This window comes from Hemiscyllium ocellatum, chromosome 10 (genome assembly GCF_020745735.1).
Source record: "Hemiscyllium ocellatum isolate sHemOce1 chromosome 10, sHemOce1.pat.X.cur, whole genome shotgun sequence".
NCBI lineage: Eukaryota > Metazoa > Chordata > Chondrichthyes > Orectolobiformes > Hemiscylliidae > Hemiscyllium > Hemiscyllium ocellatum.
Genome location: NC_083410.1, coordinates 109,945,723 through 109,965,143, shown reverse-complemented (window position 1 = coordinate 109,965,143; position 19,421 = coordinate 109,945,723). Strand labels below are relative to the sequence as shown.

At 44.6% G+C, this 19,421-nt stretch overlaps 2 protein-coding genes across 2 annotated transcripts in view; one reads left to right on the top strand and one right to left on the bottom strand.

The window, feature by feature from the left end:
- The window catches only part of c1d (C1D nuclear receptor corepressor), a 33,191-nt gene extending 23,948 nt beyond the window's left edge, over positions 1-9,243 (bottom strand). Inside the window, exon 1 of the mRNA XM_060831098.1 lies at positions 9,071-9,243. Within this exon, the coding sequence (XP_060687081.1) occupies positions 9,071-9,205 (135 nt within the window). The 5' untranslated portion in view covers positions 9,206-9,243. The remainder of the gene's footprint in view (positions 1-9,070) is intronic.
- Positions 9,244-9,707: 464 nt separating this feature from the next.
- LOC132819538 (uncharacterized) lies at positions 9,708-18,926 on the top strand. The gene is made up of 2 exons (XM_060831097.1): positions 9,708-10,226; positions 18,427-18,926. The coding sequence occupies exons 1-2, from the start codon at positions 10,065-10,067 to the stop codon at positions 18,880-18,882; spliced, it is 618 nt and encodes a 205-aa protein (XP_060687080.1). The 5' UTR covers positions 9,708-10,064; the 3' UTR covers positions 18,883-18,926.
- Positions 18,927-19,421: the final 495 nt, after the last annotated feature.

Here is a 19,421-nt window from a genome sequence, read left to right as displayed (position 1 = left end):
TTTCTTTCCTAAAGCCTACTTTTCTACCCATGTTTTTGGTCATCTGATCTAAATTCTACTTGTGTAACTCCGTATCAAATACTATTTTACAAATATCATTCCATAGCATCTTGGGACACTGCATTATGTTTAATGTATTAGAATTATAGAATCCTTACAATGTGGAAGCAGGCCATTCGGCCTGTCAAGTCCACACTGACCCTCCAAAAAGCAATGTATCCAGACCCAGCCCCCATCCCTGCATTTCCCATGGCTAACCTACCAAACCTACAGTTTTAGACTGTGGGAGGAAACTGGAGCACCCAAAGGAAACCCATGCAGACGAGGAGAGAATAAGCAAATTCCACACAGACCAGTTGTCCAAGGCTGGAAATGAACCCAGGTCCCGTGAGGCTGCAGTGCTAACCACTGAGCTACCTTGTCACCCCAAAAACAAACTGTATTATATAGAGGAAAGGTTTTCAAACAACTCTCATTAATTATGTCCAACATCACTTTACCCTATTTGGAACAAACTAGTTTTATGTTTCAAAAGTCAGAACAAAAAGACCTAGTGATGCAAGATCACTTGACTTCTCGTGGATTAGACAAACCACCATACCTCAAGTTGGAACAAAAACCATTCAGGACCGATCAATGGCCTTCACTGAAACCAATCCAAATGTTATCATATTGAATGGATCACTTTAAAAGCAAAAACAGTGTTACAAAGCCTCGGTATGTTAATCAAGATGATCACTACCTCCTCACTTGGAAACTACATTGCACATGTGAAAAGCCACATGGCGAGATAGCATTGTCTGCTTTTAAGAATTAGTTAAAGCTGTTTTGCACTCAATTCCACCAAAAGCCATGCTGTTTTGGATACTAAGTGGGGAGGGGGGGGGAACAATTTACCAGGGGTAAGCCATGGGGTATAGGTCTCTGGTACAGTCTGTCCCTGTTGCTTAGAAGGGAAGAGGGGAGATGAACAGAGCATTAGTCATTGGGGACTCCATATTTAGGGGGACAGATAAGAGGTTCTATAGGAACGAGAGAGACTCATGATTGGTGTGAGAAAGTGTATAGGGTATGAGCAGGTAGGGAAAGGGTTAAGTTTTGAGTTTTGAGAAACAAATGTTCAGCTAAGCATGACTCAGATCAGATAAGAACTTACAGTAAACAATGAGGCACCGGAGGCAAGGCTAGTGGGTTAACAAGATGTAGAGCCATTTAACAAGATGAAGAAGCATTCAGTATGTCAAATCAGTGAACAAGGTGAAAAGTATTCATTATGTGAAGCCAGTTAACAAGGTTAAGAACATTCATTGTGTAACAGCAGAAGGCTTAATCTCTACAATTGACACTCGCTGATTGTAACAGTAACCCAATCAATACATATGTCACCTTATCTGGCTGCTACTCCCTGTAAATGACCATATAATTCATTAAGAAACTGGTGTTCAAGAGAAGACCGAGAACTCATATCTCTGCATGTGGGCAATCATTCTCTCTCCCTCCAAAGCCCGGAATGAAGATGAAGGAGGTAAAACTATACGGTGTCTCTGAGCATTTTGCTTCGACTGAGGGAGGGGAGAAAATCGGGATGACAGGTGCATTGCCTCCCAGGTGCCAGGATTCATGATGTCTCGGATCGTGTTTTTGGGATGCTCGAGAGGGAATGGGAGCAGCCCCAAGCCCACACAGGTATTGATGACTTAGGCAGGAAAAGGGATGGGGACTTAAGGCAGAAATTCAGGGCGCTATGGTGGAAGCTTAGTGCTAGAATAAATAGAGTTGTTATCTCTGGTGTGTTGCCCGTACCACATGCTAGCGAGGGGAGGAATAGGGAGAGAGAGGAGTTGAACACGTGGCTACAGGGATGCTGTAGGAGGGAAGGTTTCAGACACCTGGATAATTGTGGCTCATTCTGGGGTAGGTGGGATCTCTACAAACCAGATGGTCTACACCTGAACCAGAGGGGTACCAATGTGCTCGGGGGAAAATTTGCCAATGTTCTTTGGAAGGGTTTAAACAAATTCAGCAGCAGGATTGGAACCCAAATTGGAGTTCCAGGGTCCAGGAAGTTGAGAGTAGTGAGGTCAGAAATGAGGTTTCAAGGTTGAAAGAGTTCACTAGCAAGCAGGAAGGTGGTTTGAAGTGTGTCTATTTAATGCCAGGAGCATGTGGAATAAGGTGGGTGAACTTGCAGCATGAGTTGGTACCTCGGACTTCCTCGCTGTGGCCATTTTGAAGACATGGGTACAGCAGGGACACGAATAGTTGTTGCAGGTTCCGGGATTTAGATGTTTTAGTAAGAACAGAGAACACAGTAAAAGAGGGGGAGGTATGGCATTGTTAGTCAAGGATAGTATTACGGTGGCAGAAAGGACATTTGAGGACTTGTCTACTGGGGTAATAGGAGTTGACATTAGAAACAGGAAAGGAGAGGTCACCCTGTTGGGCCTTTTCTATAGGCCTCTGAACAGTTCCAGAGATATTCTTGGTAGTGTAGATGAGCAGAGAGATCTCTGTCTAGGTACATAGACCCTTGAAAGATGCCACCCAAGTTGATAGAGTTAAGAGGGCATAAGGTGTGTTAGCTTTTATTGGTAGAGAGATTGAGTTTCAAAACTATGAGACTGCAACTGTACAAAACTCTGGTGCGGTCACATTTGGAATATTGTGTACTGTTAGGTCACTGCATTATCGAAAGGATGTGGAAGCCGTGGAAAGTGTGCAAAGGAGGTTTACTAGGATGTTGCCTGGTATGGAAGGAAGGTCTTAGGAGGAAAGGCTGAGGGTCTTGAGGCTGTTTTCATTAGAAAGAAGGTTGAGAGATGATTTAATTGAGATATATAAGATATTCAAAGGGTTAGATAGGATGGACAGTGAGAGCCTTTTTCCTCTGGCAACAGCTAGCACGTGGGGTTTAAATTGAGGGGTGATAGACATTGGTTAAATGTCAGAGGTAGTTTCTTTACTCAGAGCGGTAAGGGCGTAGAACACCCTGCCTGCAACAGTAGTACACCAGTCAACTTTAAGGGCATTTAAATGGTCATTGGATAGGCATATGATGAGAATGGAATAGTGTAGGTTAGGGGAGCTTCAGATTAGTTTCACAGGTCAAAGCAACATCGAGGGCCGAAGGGCCTGTACTGCGCAGTAATGTTCTATGTTCTAAGAGCAACTTCTAGTCAATGAACCAGTTCTCAGCTTTGAAACCTTAGGCACCAGTCGAGTGTATGTTGCAGGAAAAGCAGAGCAGGTCAGGCAGCATCCAGGGAAGCAGGAGAATCCACTTTTCAAGCATACGCCCTTCATCAGGAAACCGGATGTACATGACCTGTTCCACTTTAAAATTCACCTTATAAACAAAACACTCAGGCATTCAAATACAATAAAGCTTAAAGCCAGCTGAGAACCCTTCACTTTTCAAGAGACCAAAATCAACTTCATAGTGTTAAACCATCCAAGAAACTTACAGATTTGCCATACTGGAGATCAGCGATCATAGTCATCCTAGTGTTCAGTTTAAATGTATTTTCAGATCAACTTGTTCAGAGGTGTTATGGTACATCTCTGTAGCAGGTGGGCCTTGAACCCTTGTCTTCTGGTCCAGAGGGAGGGACATTACCCTGCACACAAAAGCTCTTACTAAGATTATGATAATCTGTCACAAAGTACGTTACCATTACCTTTATCAAATATTTTTGAGACAGAGTGGCTATGAGATTTTATGTATAAAAACAGATATGCTCTTTATTTTTAAATTTGCCAAATTAAAATCGAAAGCAGTGAATTAAATTGAATTTGGAATTAAAAGCTGATATCAGTAGTGGCAACCAAGTGATTACGAGATTGTCGTATGATCTGATCTGGTTCACTAGCAACCAAAGAAACATTTCCACAACAGGTGGTCACAGAGCTATCCAGCTTAAACATTTCTTCCTGATTTTGAACTGTGGTTCTGTGTGGTAATGTGGCTCAGTAGCACATTAGATTTATTTTTTTAAAATGCAATGACAGTTTCTACCTCCACTACCCTTTCAGGCAGTGAGTTCCAGCCATGGCTATTCCAAATAAACCATCCCAGCCTATTCAATCTTTCTTCAGTGTCAAATTCTCCATTACTAGTAACATCCTCATAAATTTCCTTCATAACCTCTGTAGGTGATTACCTCAAACTTCTTTAGAGAAGGAAATTGGCCATCCTTTTCCAGTCTGGCCAACGTGTGATTCCATTTCAATATGGATACCTTCCAAAACGACAGAATCTGAAATGGTTACAGAGCAGGAAGAGAGTCCTTGCCCATTAGCTCTCTAACCCTGAATTTAACTGGCACCAGTGGCCTGCCTTCACCTGGCAGCTCTGCAAACCTTTCTTCTTCAGGTAATTGTCAATTCGTGTTTGAAACCCATAATTGAAGCTGCTTTCACTACAGAAACAGGCAGCACATCCCAGATCCTGCCCGCTCACTGTGTCGAAAGTCATCAGATTACCATTTCTTTAGCCAATCACATTGAGTCTTTGGGTTATTCCACCAAGTTGCTCTCTACCCACATTATGGTTTTGAACAACTACAAAATAATTGAAATATCTTATCCTTTGCTTTAGTTGTGTCAGTACAGACTAGAATCCATATTTCATCATGTTATTTTTTTAAATATAAAGTTGGTTAACAAAGTGTTAATGACCAGATAATCAGTATTGGTAGTGTTGATTTACAGATAATATTGGGCAGGACTCAAGCCTAGCCAATTGCTTTGCACTGGTGACAGTCTCAACATTGGGGTGGAGGAGACTGGATCCAGGGTCATGGCTGAGCACTTAACAAGAACAAACGTATAGGTGAATTATATTTCTTTATTTTCTGCCTTTATATTCCATGTTTTGGTTTTACTTTGTTTTTTTAAGATGGCGCCAGAAAGTGGTGACACAATACAACACTTTTTACTGTATTTGTATCAAAATACACATGACAATAAACAAATCAAAACCAAAATAATATAAATGCCCTGTGTAATGCCCTGGGGTCTCTTGCTCAAATTAGATTCCAATACGTCCCTCTTTAGCAATCCTCAAATTGTATATTCCAGAAAGACTTGAATACCTGTTTTGATTCCACAGAGACAAAATTTCCCTAGCTCACGCATCCAATGCTAAAGCATTCCACAAAGCTTAAAAATTTAACTAATGCTAGAGATCAAAGATAAAAGCTGCAAGTGCTGACGAAATTCAGCAAATCTGGCAGCTTCCGTGGACAACGAAAAAAAAAGTGAACATTTGAGTCCAATGATTCCTTTTCAGGATTGAAGGGAGCTGGACACATCGGTTTTTAAGTTGTCGTCAAGAGGTAGGGACAGCGAGGGAAGCAGATGATGAGGGTGTCCAGAGGAAAAGACAAGGACAGTGCTGATGGCAGATGGAGATATAAGATAGGGGTCACTGGTAAACATGAAGAGTCAAAAAAGGTTGAATTTGTGGTGAACAAGCCCATACGGATAAGGCAGTATGGTGAGGCTTTTTCATGTCATTTATGGGAAGTGGGTGTCACTGGTTGGGTAAACATTCATTGCCCTTAAGATGGCGAGTTGCCTCCTTGAATCACCGTAGCCAGTTTGCGTAGTGACACATGGTCAACATTCTTAAGCTCTCCAAAGGTCTATAGAAGACTATCAGTGTGCTGACATAGTTTGTAGTATTTAATTCAGATTCTAGAAGTCGCTGCCTCATATCAATCTTGAATATCTGTGCAAAAGTAAAAGCTAGCAGGAACACTGCCTACAGGGCAATTTGTGAGGGAGTTCCAAGTTTTTGACCCAGTGATATTGAAGGAATAAACATTTCTGAATCAAGATGGCTTGGAGGGGAGCTCGCAGGTAATAGTCACCCCATGTACCTGCTTCCCTTGCCCTTCGAGATGGTAGAGGTCATGGTTTGAAAAAAATGCTAAGGAGCCTTGATGGTCGAGATGGAGTACAGCATTCATGCTCTGAAGTTGCTGAACCCAATGTTGAGATCCTGAAGGCTGTAACATGCCTGTCTGGAAAAACAGGCACTTTCTCTTCTGAAAACTCTCTGGTCTGGTCTGTTCTGATCAGAGACATCCACATCTCATGAGAGAAGAGAGGGTTCTATAAAAGTCACAATACTCATGGGAAATATCCGCTGTGGGCAAAGAGACACGATGGCTAGAACGGCCTCCTTCTGCATCTTCACAATTCAGCTCTGTGAATCATACATACAGAAGAGATCCAGTGAATCCATACTCCCCACCCCACCCCCACCCCAAAAAAAATAGAAAACTACCTACACTGGTCCCATTGCCTTCAATGTGATGAAACAAGTGTCCATCCAGTATATTTTACAGATTTCAGATCCCCACCAACTTCTTGGTGGAAAACCCCTTTCCTCTAATCCCCTTTCCTTCCACCTTAATTGTGGCATCATGATCTTGAATCTTAAAATTAGAGGGTAGAGGTACTTTTTTACCCACAAAAACAAAGAGCTGGAGAAACTCAGCAGGTCTGGCAGCATATGCAGGGAGAGATATCAAATTAATGTTGTGTCCAATGACTCCTTCAATTCTCCATTCAGTCTGTCCGTGCCCCTCATTATCCTGTACACCTCAAATCAAATTCCACCACCCTTCTTCTCTGCTCCAAAGAAAATAACCTGAGCTTATCCAACCTCTCTTCATAGTGGAGATGCTCCATCCCAGGCAACATCCTGGAAAATCTTCTCTGCACTCCCTCCGGTGCAGTCACACTCTTCCTATGTGGCTGTGATTGGAACTGCACGTACAACTTGTCAGGGGTAGTGACTCAGTGGTTAGCAGCTGCCTCACAGGGTCAGGGAACTTAGGTTCAATTCCATCCTCAGGCAACTTCTGTGTGGAGTTTACACATTCTCCCCACTTGTGGGGGTGTTTCCTCCAGGTGCTCCAGTTTCTTCCAAGAAACCAAAGATGCACAGATTGGGGTAGATTCGCTATGCTAAATTGCCCATGGAGTTCAGGAAAGTGCAGGCTACATGGACTAGCCATGGGGGAATTACCCCATCACGTCCAGAGATGTGCAAGCTGGGTGGATTAGTCATGAGAAGTTGCCCCATAGCATCCAGGGATGTGCAGGCTGGGTGAATTGGAGATGCTGGTGTTGGACAGGGGTATACAAAGTTAAAAATCTCAACACCAGGCTATAGACCAAACAGGTTTAATTGGAAGCACACTATCTTTCACTTGATAGTTTCACTTCTTTCATGTGTAAATCACAAAACCTTTTCTTTTAAAAGGTTGCATTCACAGGTTAGCTGTTAACAATGGCGATAGCTAGACAATATGTTGAAGGTGTTGGCCCCCTGTGTTCTCTGCTTATGCCATGATATTTAGATTGATTCTAAACAAACATTCTCACTTTTTAGATTAGAAACAATGTTTGTTTAGAATCAATCTAAACATCATGGCATAGACAGAGAACACAGGGGGCTAACACCTTCAACATATTCGAGGAGAAAGTGAGGACCCCAGATGCTGGAGATCAGAGCTGAAAATTTGTTGCCGGAAAAGTGCAGCAGGTCAGACAGCATCCGAGGAACAGGAGATTCGACGTTTCAGGCATGAGCCTGAAGAATATCGTCAACACATTGTCGAGCTATCACCATTGTTAACAGCTAACCCGAGAATGCAACTTTTTAAAAATAGTTTCACGATTAACACATGAAAGAAGTGAAACTATCAGTGTATTCTAACAGGTGAAAGGCTTAACAGACAATCAATTTTTCAATGTATAATATCAGTTACTTCACACTGCAAATTTTTGCTATAAATTCTGTTACGATCGAGCCCTCCACTATCACCTGATGAAGGAGCGACGTTCCAAAAGCTAGTGCTTCCAATTAAACCTGTTGGACTATAACCTGGTGTTGTGTGATTTTTAACAGGCTAGGTGAGTTAGCCATAAGAAACACAGAGTTACAGGATGGAGTGGGAGAGGCTGTGGCTGGGTGGGATGCTCTTTCGGGGGGAAGAAAGAAAGAAGAGGGGGGGAAGAAAGAAAGAAGAGGGGGGGAAGAAAGAAAGAAGAGGGGGGGAAGAAAGAAAGAAGAGGGGGGGGAAGAAAGAAAGAAGAGGGGGGGGAAGAAAGAAAGAAGAGGGGGGGGAAGAAAGAAAGAAGAGGGGGGGGGAAGAAAGAAAGAAGAGGGGGGGGAAGAAAGAAAGAAGAGGGGGGGAAGAAAGAAAGAAGAGGGGGGGAAGAAAGAAAGAAGAGGGGGGGGAAGAAAGAAAGAAGAGGGGGGGAAGAAAGAAAGAAGAGGGGGGGAAGAAAGAAAGAAGAGGGGGGGAAGAAAGAAAGAAGAGGGGGGGAAGAAAGAAAGAAGAGGGGGGGAAGAAAGAAAGAAGAGGGGGGGAAGAAAGAAAGAAGAGGGGGGGAAGAAAGAAAGAAGAGGGGGGGAAGAAAGAAAGAAGAGGGGGGGAAGAAAGAAAGAAGGGGGGGAAGAAAGAAAGAAGAGGGGGGGAAGAAAGAAAGAAGAGGGGGGGAAGAAAGAAAGAAGAGGGGGGGAAGAAAGAAAGAAGAGGGGGGGAAGAAAGAAAGAAGAGGGGGGGAAGAAAGAAAGAAGAGGGGGGGAAGAAAGAAAGAAGAGGGGGGGAAGAAAGAAAGAAGGGGGGGAGAGAGAAAGAAAGAAGAGGGGGGGAGAGAGAAAGAAAGAAGAGGGGGGGAGAGAGAAAGAAAGAAGAGGGGGGGAGAGAGAGAAAGAAAGAAGAGGGGGGGAGAGAGAAAGAAAGAAGGGGGGGGGAGAGAGAAAGAAAGAAGAGGGGGGGAGAGAGAAAGAAAGAAGAGGGGGGGAGAGAGAGAAGAAAGAAGAGGGGGGGGAGAGAGAAAGAAAGAAGGGGGGGGAGAAAGAAAGAGGGGGGGAGAAAAAAGAGGGGGGGGGAGAGAAGGGGGGTGCAGTGCAGGCAAGATGGGCCGAGTGTCCTGCTTCCACTCTGTAGGGATTCTATACTCCAGCTGCGGCCTAATTCTGTGTCGGTGAGGCCGAAGCCTGGAGAACACTGCGTGCAGCTCGCAGTCACATCCTGACAGGGCTCACCTTTTGCAGCAGCTCGGTCCGGGGCACCGACATCAGAGACTGCAGCGTCCCATCGGCGGATTTCAGGGACTCCTCGAATCCCACCAGGAACTCGTGAATCTCGGTGGGGTACTCCTCACTCACAGGCTCGGCCATCTTGCACCAGCGGAACTAAGGGGGAACCACTTCCGGTTCACCACCCGCCCCCTCACTACGCGCATGCGCCGCAGGCCCAGAGCCTGCCGGAACCTGTAGTCACTCCAGGTTTTACACCCTTTCAGAAATAGCATTACACTGAACAATTGTAACCGGCGACTTATTATCGTTTATTGCAGGTGTACTTGAATAGCATAACAAAATAATCCCACTTTTTTCGAAATTGGGAAAGGCGCCGCGTCGTATTGCAGGGCATGCCGGTAGTTTTGGTTGCGGTGTCAAGTAAAGGATGGGGTCATTAAAGATTCAGATCGGGGGGATTCAAACATGAAAGGGCAGGCTTCAGGAGAGCGCTAGACACTCACCCAGGAGCCGGGAGAACATTATTCCCCCCTCACCCCCATTTCTTTCGGGTGGGAGGAGGCAGCCGTTCGGATGTGCGCATGCGCGGGCCGCGCAGAGGCGGCTGGGAGTTGTAGTCCGGGTCGGGGGAGGCTGTCCGTTGGGCATCAATCAACTCCGCGCCGCTAGCCTTCAGCGTGAGGCTTCACAACCGACCGAGGGGAAGCGGTGTTGTTGTTGTTGTTGTTGTTGGTGAAGAGGGTAATCGGCCGGCCGTGGTCGCGTTTTGACGATCGTCCCGTGGCCGGCGGTGGGGGAAAAGGAGGAGAGAGGGCGTCGGTTGCCATGGGAGCGGCGACATGTTGAGAGGCTGACAGGGAGAGAGAGAGAGAGAGAGAGAACCCCGGACCCGGGCTGAGGAGAAGCTGCTCTCATCCGTCACCACCGTGTCCCCCCCCCCCCTCGTCCCAACACACACCCACACACACACAGAGGGAGAAGAGACGGCGACACAGCGATGGATGACTGCACCCTGAAGGAGTTGTCGCTCTCGGCCGGGATCCTGGACCCTGCCTTCAACCCGTCCATCCTCAACTACAGAGTGACACTGGGCAACGACACGGCCAACCTGACCGTCTACCCGGTGACCAGCGACAACCACGCCACGTACCAAATCATTGTGAGTGCCGCACACAGAGAGAGAGAGGGTAAACTGAATTGACATAGCGCCTGTCACCTCCTCTGGACAATTCCCCCCCCCCCCCAAAAAAAACGTTCTCCTCTTCGCTCCAGCGTCGCTCGACCCCAAACTTTGGCACGAAAGCAGAAAATGCCTTAGAAAGTCAAACAGGTCTGGCAGTAGAGAGAAACAAAGCTAACATTTCGGGTTCAGTGACTCTTGTTTCTCTCTCTCTCTCCACAGATGTTGTCCGACCTGCTGAGTTTCTTTCGCATATTTGTTTTGCTGCTTTTTGAAGTGCAACTGGTTTGGGGGGTGGGGGAAGGAGGGGCGGTGCGTGCGAAGCTGCTGTTGGTTAGCTCTATTGGCTGGATAACTGGCTTCTCAACTTCACTCCTCTCCTGAGGCATGGTGATCCTCAGGTTAAACCATCACTAATTGTCACAATCTAATGAGAAAGTAGCCCAATGGTCTAACAGGATAACCTTACCCCAAGGATGCATGTAGCAGAGCAGCCTTTTCATACATCGCCAGCTCCCTCAAGCAGCAATGTCATAGACCCTCCTTAGGTATTTCTAGTCAATCACGGTGGCTCAGTAGTTAGCACTGCTGCCTAACAGCTCCAGGGACCTGTGTTGAATCCAGCCTCAGGCAACTGTCTGTGTGGAGTTTGCACTTTCTCCCTTTGTCTGTGTGGGTTTCTTCTGAGTGCTGTGGTTTTTTTTCCCACAGTCCAAAGATGTGCCAGTTAGGTGAATTGGCCATGCTAGATTGTCCGTGGTGTTCAAAGGTGTATACGTTAGGTGCATTAGTCAGGGGTAAATGTAGGGGAATGGGTCTGGGTAAGTTACTCTTTAGGGGGTCGATGTGGACTTGTTGAGCCAAAGGGCCTGTTTCCACACTGTAGGGATTCTATGGAACATGCTATTCCTCACTTCAGGAGCAAGTGGGACTTGGACCCAAGCTTTCTGGCCCAGAATGAACCACAAAATAATCTGTTTGTTTTTAACAATGTTGATTCAGGCCTAAATATTCTGAAGAAGCACTCTAACTTGTCTTTAAAATCTCTCACATCCATTGGCTGGACAGAGCCACTGTTTGGTATCTGATCCAAAGGATGTACCTCTAATATTACAGCCCACCATAATAATCGCACTGACTGTATTTTTGTACTCTTGTCTGAGGGTTTGAACTCACAAAGTTTTGGGGATGGGTAACTGGTTGAACAAAGAACAAAAAAAATTCCAGCACAGGCCCTCCAAGCCTACGCGAATCCAGATCCTATATCTGGACCTGTCACCTATTTTCCAAGGATCTGTATCCCTCTGCTCCCTGCCCATTCATGTATCTGTCTAGATACATCTTAAATGACGCTATTGTGCCCACCTCTACCACCTCCGCTGGCAAAGTGTTCCAGGTACACAGTATCCTTTGTATAAAGAACTTTCCATGAATATTACGCTTAATCTTTTCCACTCTCACCTTGAACTAGTGACCCCTAGTAATTGAGTCCCCCACTTGGGAAAAAGTTTCTTGCTATCCACCCTATCTATACTTGTCATGATTTTGGAGACCTCAATCAGGTCCCCCTCGACCTCTGTCTTTCCAATGAAAATAATCCCAATCTACTCAATTTCTTTTCATAGCTAGTGTCCTCCTTACTAGGCAATATCCTGGTAAACCTCCTCTGCACCCTCTCCAAAGCATCCACATGCTTCTGGTAATGTGCCGACCAGAACTGTATGCAGTATTCCAAATGTGGTCGAACCAAAGTCCTATACAAGTGTAACATGACCTGCCAACTCTTCTACTCAAAACCCCGTCTGATGAAGGAAAGCATGCCCGTATGCTTCCTTGACCACTCTTAACGACCTGCGTTGCCACCTTCAGGGTACAATGGATCTGACCACCCTCTTTGTACATCAATTTTCCCCATGGCTTTTCCATTTACCGTACAGTTCGCTCCAAAATTGGATCTTCCAAAATGCATCACCTCACATTTGCCCAGATTGAACTCCATCTGCCATTTCCCCTGCCCAACTCTCCAATTTATCTATAATCTGTTGCATTCTCTGATAGTCCCTTCTCCACCTAGTACTCCACCAATCTTAATATCATCTGCAAACTTACTAATCAGACCACCTCTCCCTTCCTCCAGATCATTTATGTATATCACATACAACAGTGGTCCCAGCACAGATCCCTATGGAACATCATTAGTGGGCGGCACGGTGGCACAGTGGTTAGCACTGCTGCCTCACAGCGCCTGTAGACCCGGGTTCAATTCCCGACTCAGGCGACTGACTGTGTGGAGTTTGCACGTTCTCCCGTGTCTGCGTGGGTTTCCTCCGGGTGCTCCGGTTTCCTCCCACAGTCACAAAGATGTGCGGGTCCGTCAGGTGAATTGGCCATGCTAAATTGCCCATAGTGTTAGGTAAGGGGTAAATGTAGGGGTATGGGTGGGTTGCGCTTCGGCGGGTCGGTGTGGACTTGTTGGGCCGAAGGGCCTGTTTCCACACTGTAAGTCTAATCTAATCTAATCTAATCACTGGCCACAGGTCTCTATTTTAAGAAACTCCCTTCACTATTAATGTCTCCTGTTGCCCGACCAGTTCGCTATCCATCTAGCTGGTATACCCTGGACTACATGCGACTTCACTTTATCCATCAGCCTAGCATGGGGAAAGGGAATAGTGCTACTAACTGAGTCACATTGGATAGGACATAATTTGTTTGTTAACAGTTTAGTTGGTGTGGGTACAATGCTTTATCTTACCTTCCGATTCCATCGTGATTTAGTCCCATGCCTGCCCACCTCCCCACCTTAATGGGCGTTGCAAGTAAATCAGTCAATTGGACAACACTGGTAATTTGCTGGTTGTGGTTAATAAATGAAAGAAAACACGGGTGATTCGGTGATGGGGAAAATATAAGTTCAGTTTTGTGTAACAGCACTTCTGGAAGTAAACGAGAACAACTTGGTAAATGTATTAAATGCTGATGAAGGGCTTATGCTCGAAACGTCGAATTCCCTATTCCTGAGATGCTGCCTGGCCTGCTGTGCTTTGACCAGCAACACATTTTCAGTTAAAATGCTTTAAATCAACATGTTTATGGATAGTGCAATATCCCTCGATGGTAGGGCCCTTGTGGCACAATGGTAGTGTCTCTCCCACCTGAGATGTATCATAACCTCACTGAATAGGTTGATTTGAAAATATCTACACCTCTATAGTAGGTGGGATTTGAAATGGCAGCTAGAGATTGGGATACTACTGCAATGAGACAAGAACCCTGTTAGAAGCAACGCACTTAATTTGAGTTGGATCTCATTGTTGGCAGATTAAGAGTCTCACGCTGTACTGACTGAGCCAGCTGCTGGACGCTATAAGAGTATTTTCTCTTGGAGAGATAGGGAGCATTGTTGAACAGAGGGACCTAGGAGTATAGGTTTATTATTCCTTGAAAATGACATCAGAGGTGAACGGGGTGGTGAAGAAAGCATTTGGCACACTTGTCTGCATTGGTTAGAGCATTGAGCATAGGAGCTGGGATGTCTTGTTGCAACTGTACAAGACATTGGTGAGGCCACTTTTGGAATACTTTGCGCAATTTTGGTCACTCTGCTGAGCAAGGATATTGTTGAACTAGAAAGGGTGCAGAAAAAAATTACAAAACTGTTGTCAGCACTGAAGAGTTTGGGTTATAAGGATAGGGCTGGGACTTGTTTCCCTGAAGAGTTGGAGGCTCAGGATGATCTTTACAGAGGTTTATAAAATCATGAGGAGCATAGATCAGATGAATAGCCATGTTCTTTTTCCACGGGTAGGGGACTCTAAAACTAGAGGACATAGAGTGTAGGTTTGCTCGCGTTTCATTACCTGGTTGGTAACATCATCAGTGAAGCTACACTTGGAGGTTGCCACTGATGATGTTACCTAGCCAGGTAATGAAACATCTGGATATCAAACCTACAGCTCAGCGAGCAAACCTACACCCTAAACCTCAACCTGAGCTACAAACCTTCACAAACCTTGCTAGAGGACATAGTTTAAGGTAAGAGGGGAAAGATTTAAAAGGGACCTGAGAGGCAATATTTCACACAGGGCGAGTTGCATTGTATGGAATGAGCTGCCAGAGGAAGTCGTAGAGTCAGGTACAATTACAACATTTGAACATTATTTAAACAGGCACATGAATAGGAAAAGTTTAGAGGGATGTGGGCCAAACGCAGCCAAATGGGACTAGTTCAGTTCAGGATGCCTGGTCAGCATGGATGAGTTGGACTGAAGGGTCTGTTTTCATGCTGTATGACTCTATGACTCGACAACTTAAAACTAAGGGGCCTTCCATTTAAGGTGGAGGTTAGAAAATTTATTTTCACCGAGGGTCATGAATCTTTGGGAACTCCATCCAGTGACCAATGCAAACAATCATTGAATATCTTTAAAACAGAAATAAGTTGATTCTTGACTAACAAGGATTCAAAAGGTACTGGGTGAGCTAAGGAGGAAAGTAAAGTTGAGACCACAGTCAGATTAGCCATGATTTTAGTTAGTATACTCCCTCCAAGGCCAACATTTCCTTCTTAAGGTGTGGTGCTCAGATCTGCTCTCAGAGCTCCAAGTTAGGTTTAACCAGGGTTTTGATTAACTGCAGCTCAATATGTGTGTCCTAATAGTCATGTCCTCAATGAAGTGGGATTGCACACACTGAGGTTGTATTTCCTGTAATTTGGAAGATTAAGGTGTGATTGAATTAAAGTTTCGAAAGAAGACTCGTTCGTGTGAAAAGAGGATGAGAGTTAGAATTACGTTGGAACCTCAATGACCTGAGGAATTCTCAACTTTCAAGCCAACTCTTTCAGGAGTGAAGTTGGGAAACATTTCTATATGCAAAAGGTGGTAGAAGTTTACTCCCTTCTGCAAATGATAGTTGCTACTAGATCAAGTGTTAATTTTAAATCTATGATTAATAAATTGTTAGTAACCAAAGGTATCGAAGAACATTGGCCAAAGTGAATATAAGAATAGAAATATTTGTGAAGAAAAGGTGCTATAAAAATAAAAGGCCCACGTTTTTGTGCAGCATAACAATGCAAAATGTGACACTGTGCCATGTAAATGATTTTAGGTCAGATGTCCAGAAGTCTGGTTTTAAAAGAGGAGAGAAAGAGAGGTAGACACACCTTGAAGTTTAGGGAAGGAACTCTGAATCTTAAGGACTATACACCTAAAAGCACAGCTATCAGTTGTGGAATCATTAAAATCAGGGATACTTAAGAGGCTGGAATTGACTAAATGCAATTAGCTTGGAGGATTATAGGGGTATAGGACAATACAGCGATGAGGAGGAATTATGGAATAGTTTATTTTTGTTGCACTCACAAAGGAACTCATTTATGTTCAAAAGAAGATCGCTTGCCAGATTTTCCATTTTTGTTGCCAATTTCCAGCTGATATCCAATATTGACTCTTGTATCTGTGGGAACTTCAAGGTGATGGAGAGGAAAGTGAAATCAGAGGTAATTGTTTGTAAGGATAATTGAGTTTAGGGTTGCTTTTTTGAGAAGAGATAATTCATGATTAGATTAGATTCCCTCAATATGGAAACACGTCCTTCAGCCCAACCCAACCCTCTGAAGAATAACCCACCCAGACCCATTCTCCTACCCTACCCTATATTTGCCAATTCACCAGGCCTGCACATCTTTTTATGGGAGGAAACCCACGCAGACGCAGGGAGAATGTTTGTGTGGATATTGCACAGCCACCTGAGGCCGGATTCGAACCCAGGTCCCTGGCACTGCGAGACTGTATTGCTAGCCACTGTGCCACCCTGATTTAATGGATTTAATAGCACACCACAGGGTTTGATACTGGTTCTTTTGCTGTTTGTTTCGTACATTAATAATCGAGACATGACTGTAGGAGGTATGATTCGTAAGTTCACAGATGGTGCAAAAATTGGTGTTGTGGTAAATAATGAGAAGGAAAGATCTTCGACTACAGGACAGGATAGGCAGCTAGTCAGATGGCCTGCACAGTGGTAAGTGGAATCTTAACCTGCAATGTGCAAGGTGAGGCATTTTGGGAGGACTGACAGACAAGATGATACATTTTAACTGGTAGGCAGTTCAGATGATCAGAGAGACCTTGGTGTGGATGTTCATAGATCTTTGAAGGCAGAAAAAGAGGTCACAAAGGTGCTTAAGGACGCATATGTGATACTTTAATTATTAGGTGAAAGTGAGTACTACAGATGCTGGACATTAGAGTCAAAATTAGAATGGTGCTGGAAAGGCACAGCAGCTCAGGCAGCATCTGAGGAGCAGGAAAATCGACGTTTTGGGAATTAAGGGCTTTTGCCAGAAACATCGATTTTCCTGCTCCTCAGATGCTGCCTGACCTGCTGTGCTTTTCCAGCACCACGCTACTTGCATTATTAGTCAAGGCATTGAAGACAAGAAGAGGAGGTTATTATGGAATTGTATGTATAGTTAGGCTGCATTAGCGTAAAGTGTGCAGTTCTGGTTGCCACACTATAGGAAGGATGTGATAGTATAAGAGGGTATTCTGCAGAGATTCATTAGGGTGTTGCTTATTTCTTGATTGTCCCTTGACAAAATGGTAGTAAGTCACTTTGTTAAATAAAACTGAGTATCATGCCAGGCCTTTACTACCCATTCTTGCTGTAGGTTCTGCAATCATGTAAGATGGATAATCATGTTTCTCCATGGTTTGCTCGATTAAACAATAGTTTGCGTTTATATCATGCCGATAAAATATTCCAAGTTGTTTCACAGTGGTGTTGTCAAACAAAATTTGATAGTAAGCTGTGTAAGGAGATATCAGGTCAGATGGCCAGCAGCTTGGGCACAGAGATAAGATTGAAGGAAAATCTTTGAGAACTGAGAATTGGCAAGTTCTGCACATGCCAATTGCAAATGCTTCCATAATCCACCTGCACACATGGACCTCGGAGGTCGGCAAAGTGACCAGAAACATTAGAGGTGATGTATTCCCATGTATATGCTGCCCTTGCCCTCCTAGGTGGTAGAGGTTATGGGTTTGGAAGGTACTGTCAAAGAAGTTATGAGAAAGTGAGAACTGCAGATGCTGGAAAAGCACAGCAGGTCAGGCAGCATCCGAGGAGCAGGAGGTGTTGATGAATTACTGCTGTGTAACTTATAGGCAGTATGCACTGCTTCCTCTGTATGGGTGTTGGAGTGAGTGAATGCTTAAGGCAGTAGATAGGATGCTAGGCTGCTTTGTTCAGGATGGAGCTGAAAATGTGTTGCTGGAAAAGCGCAGCGGGTCAGGCAGCATCCAAAAGCAGGAGAATCGACGTTTCGGGCATAAGCCCTTCTTCAGGAATCAGGCTCATGCCCGAAACATCGATTCTCCTGCTCTTTGGATGCTGCCTGACCTGCTGCGCTTTTCCAGCAACACATTTTCAGCTCTGATCTCCAGCATCTGCAGTCCTCACTTTCTCCTTGTTCAGGATGGAGTCAAGCCAATTGATATTTTCATTCAGGTGACTATAGAGTATTCCATCATACGCCTGATGTTTAGATGGTGAAGACAAGAGATGAGCTGCAAACTGCAGAATTCCCAGTCTCTATCTTGCTCTTGTGGCAAAATGCAACATCGATTTTTGCATTTGATGAACAATTAGATTATTAAATCTTTCATTTGGCCAACAATGAAGAAATTCAATGTTATGGTGGTATTAGCTGAGAGAGATGAATGGTGGCAAGCCACAGGGAAAAATACAGATCATTTTCAAGTAATACCATAGATCTCAACTACCTAGATGAATGATACCGGTTCACCATGTATCGGTGCTGCTCTTGAGCATCAGCTTGACTCCTTTATCCAATTCAGGAATGGATTTGAGCGTACAACCTGCTAGTCTGTAGGTGGACAATGCTGCCACTAAATGCAAACAGCTGACACTTCTGGGACATTCCTTAGCAAGAAATTGCTCACACAAGTGTCCTGCATTTCCCCAAGTGTCACGAATAGTAAATGTACTTTCGCTGCCTGTTGAGAGTATTTAAGTAATAGTGCCATTCTGACCAATGAGCTCATTCCTAATGCCTTATCAGGTAACAACTGTACATCCAAACAATTAAGAAAGTAATTGTCCGTGAAATATTCCATAATGTGGTGAAATTATTGCTTTTTTTCTCCTCTAGGGTACAGGTGGCAGTAAAACAGTCGGTCTCCAAGATGGTCTAAATAAAATTGAGATTGAAGTTGCTGCAGAAGATGGAACTTTGAAGCGATATAAAATAGAGGCAACCAAGCTCAGTGCAAACACCCCAGTACTAAGTGGACTGAAAATAGCTGAAAACTTGACACTTGATCCTCCATTTTCTATCAGTGAATATAAATATACATGTATGTGGGTGGTTTCTTTGATGAATCCTGGAAGTAAATTAAGTTTTCTCCATTGCAGGTTGGTCAATGACCTTGCACTAGCAAGGCTGGAGACAAAGAACGAAAATGTTTCACAGCAATCTACAAACTTAACATCAAACTTAAAATTAAAATTAAGTTATCTACCTCGATTCCCTCACTTTCTGATCAACTGCCCTGCCAGAAAATCTAATTGTTTTCTGTCTTGCAGATTAACCCTTGTTTTTCAGTGATTAGACAGTGCTTTCAGTGTGGAGAAAGTGAGGACTGCAGAGGCTGGAGATCAGAGCTGAAAATGTGTTGCTGGAAAAGCGCAGCAGGTCAGGCAGCATCCAAGGAACAGGAAATTTGACGTTTCAGGCATAAGCCCTTCATCAGGAATGAGGAAAGTGTGTCCAGCAGGCTAAGATAAAAGGTAGGGAGGAGGGCCTTGGGGGAGGGGCGATGGAGATGTGATAGGTGGAAGGAGGTCAAGGTGAGGGTGATAGGCCAGAGTGGGGTGTAAAAAAAACCTCGACACGGTCCTGTCCCCCTTAGTCCAAGAACTCCCCACCTACGTTCGGGACACCACCCACGCCCTCCACCTCCTCCATGATTTTCACTTCCCCGGTCCCCAACGCCTTATCTTCACGATGGACATCCAGTCCCTGTACACCTCCATCCCCCATCATGAAGGACTCAAAGCCCTCCGCTTCTTCCTTTTCCGCTGTACCAACCAGTACCCTTCCACTGACACCCTCTTTCGACTGACTGAACTGGTCCTCACCCTGAA

Coding starts and splice junctions, on each gene's coding strand:
- LOC132819538 (XM_060831097.1), top strand. CDS start 10,065: ATGGATGACTGCACCCTGAAGGAGTTGTCGCTCTCGGCCGGGATCCTG. Junction 10,227..18,426: donor ACGCCACGTACCAAATCATT/GTGAGTGCCGCA, acceptor TTTCTCCTCTAG/GGTACAGGTGGCAGTAAAAC.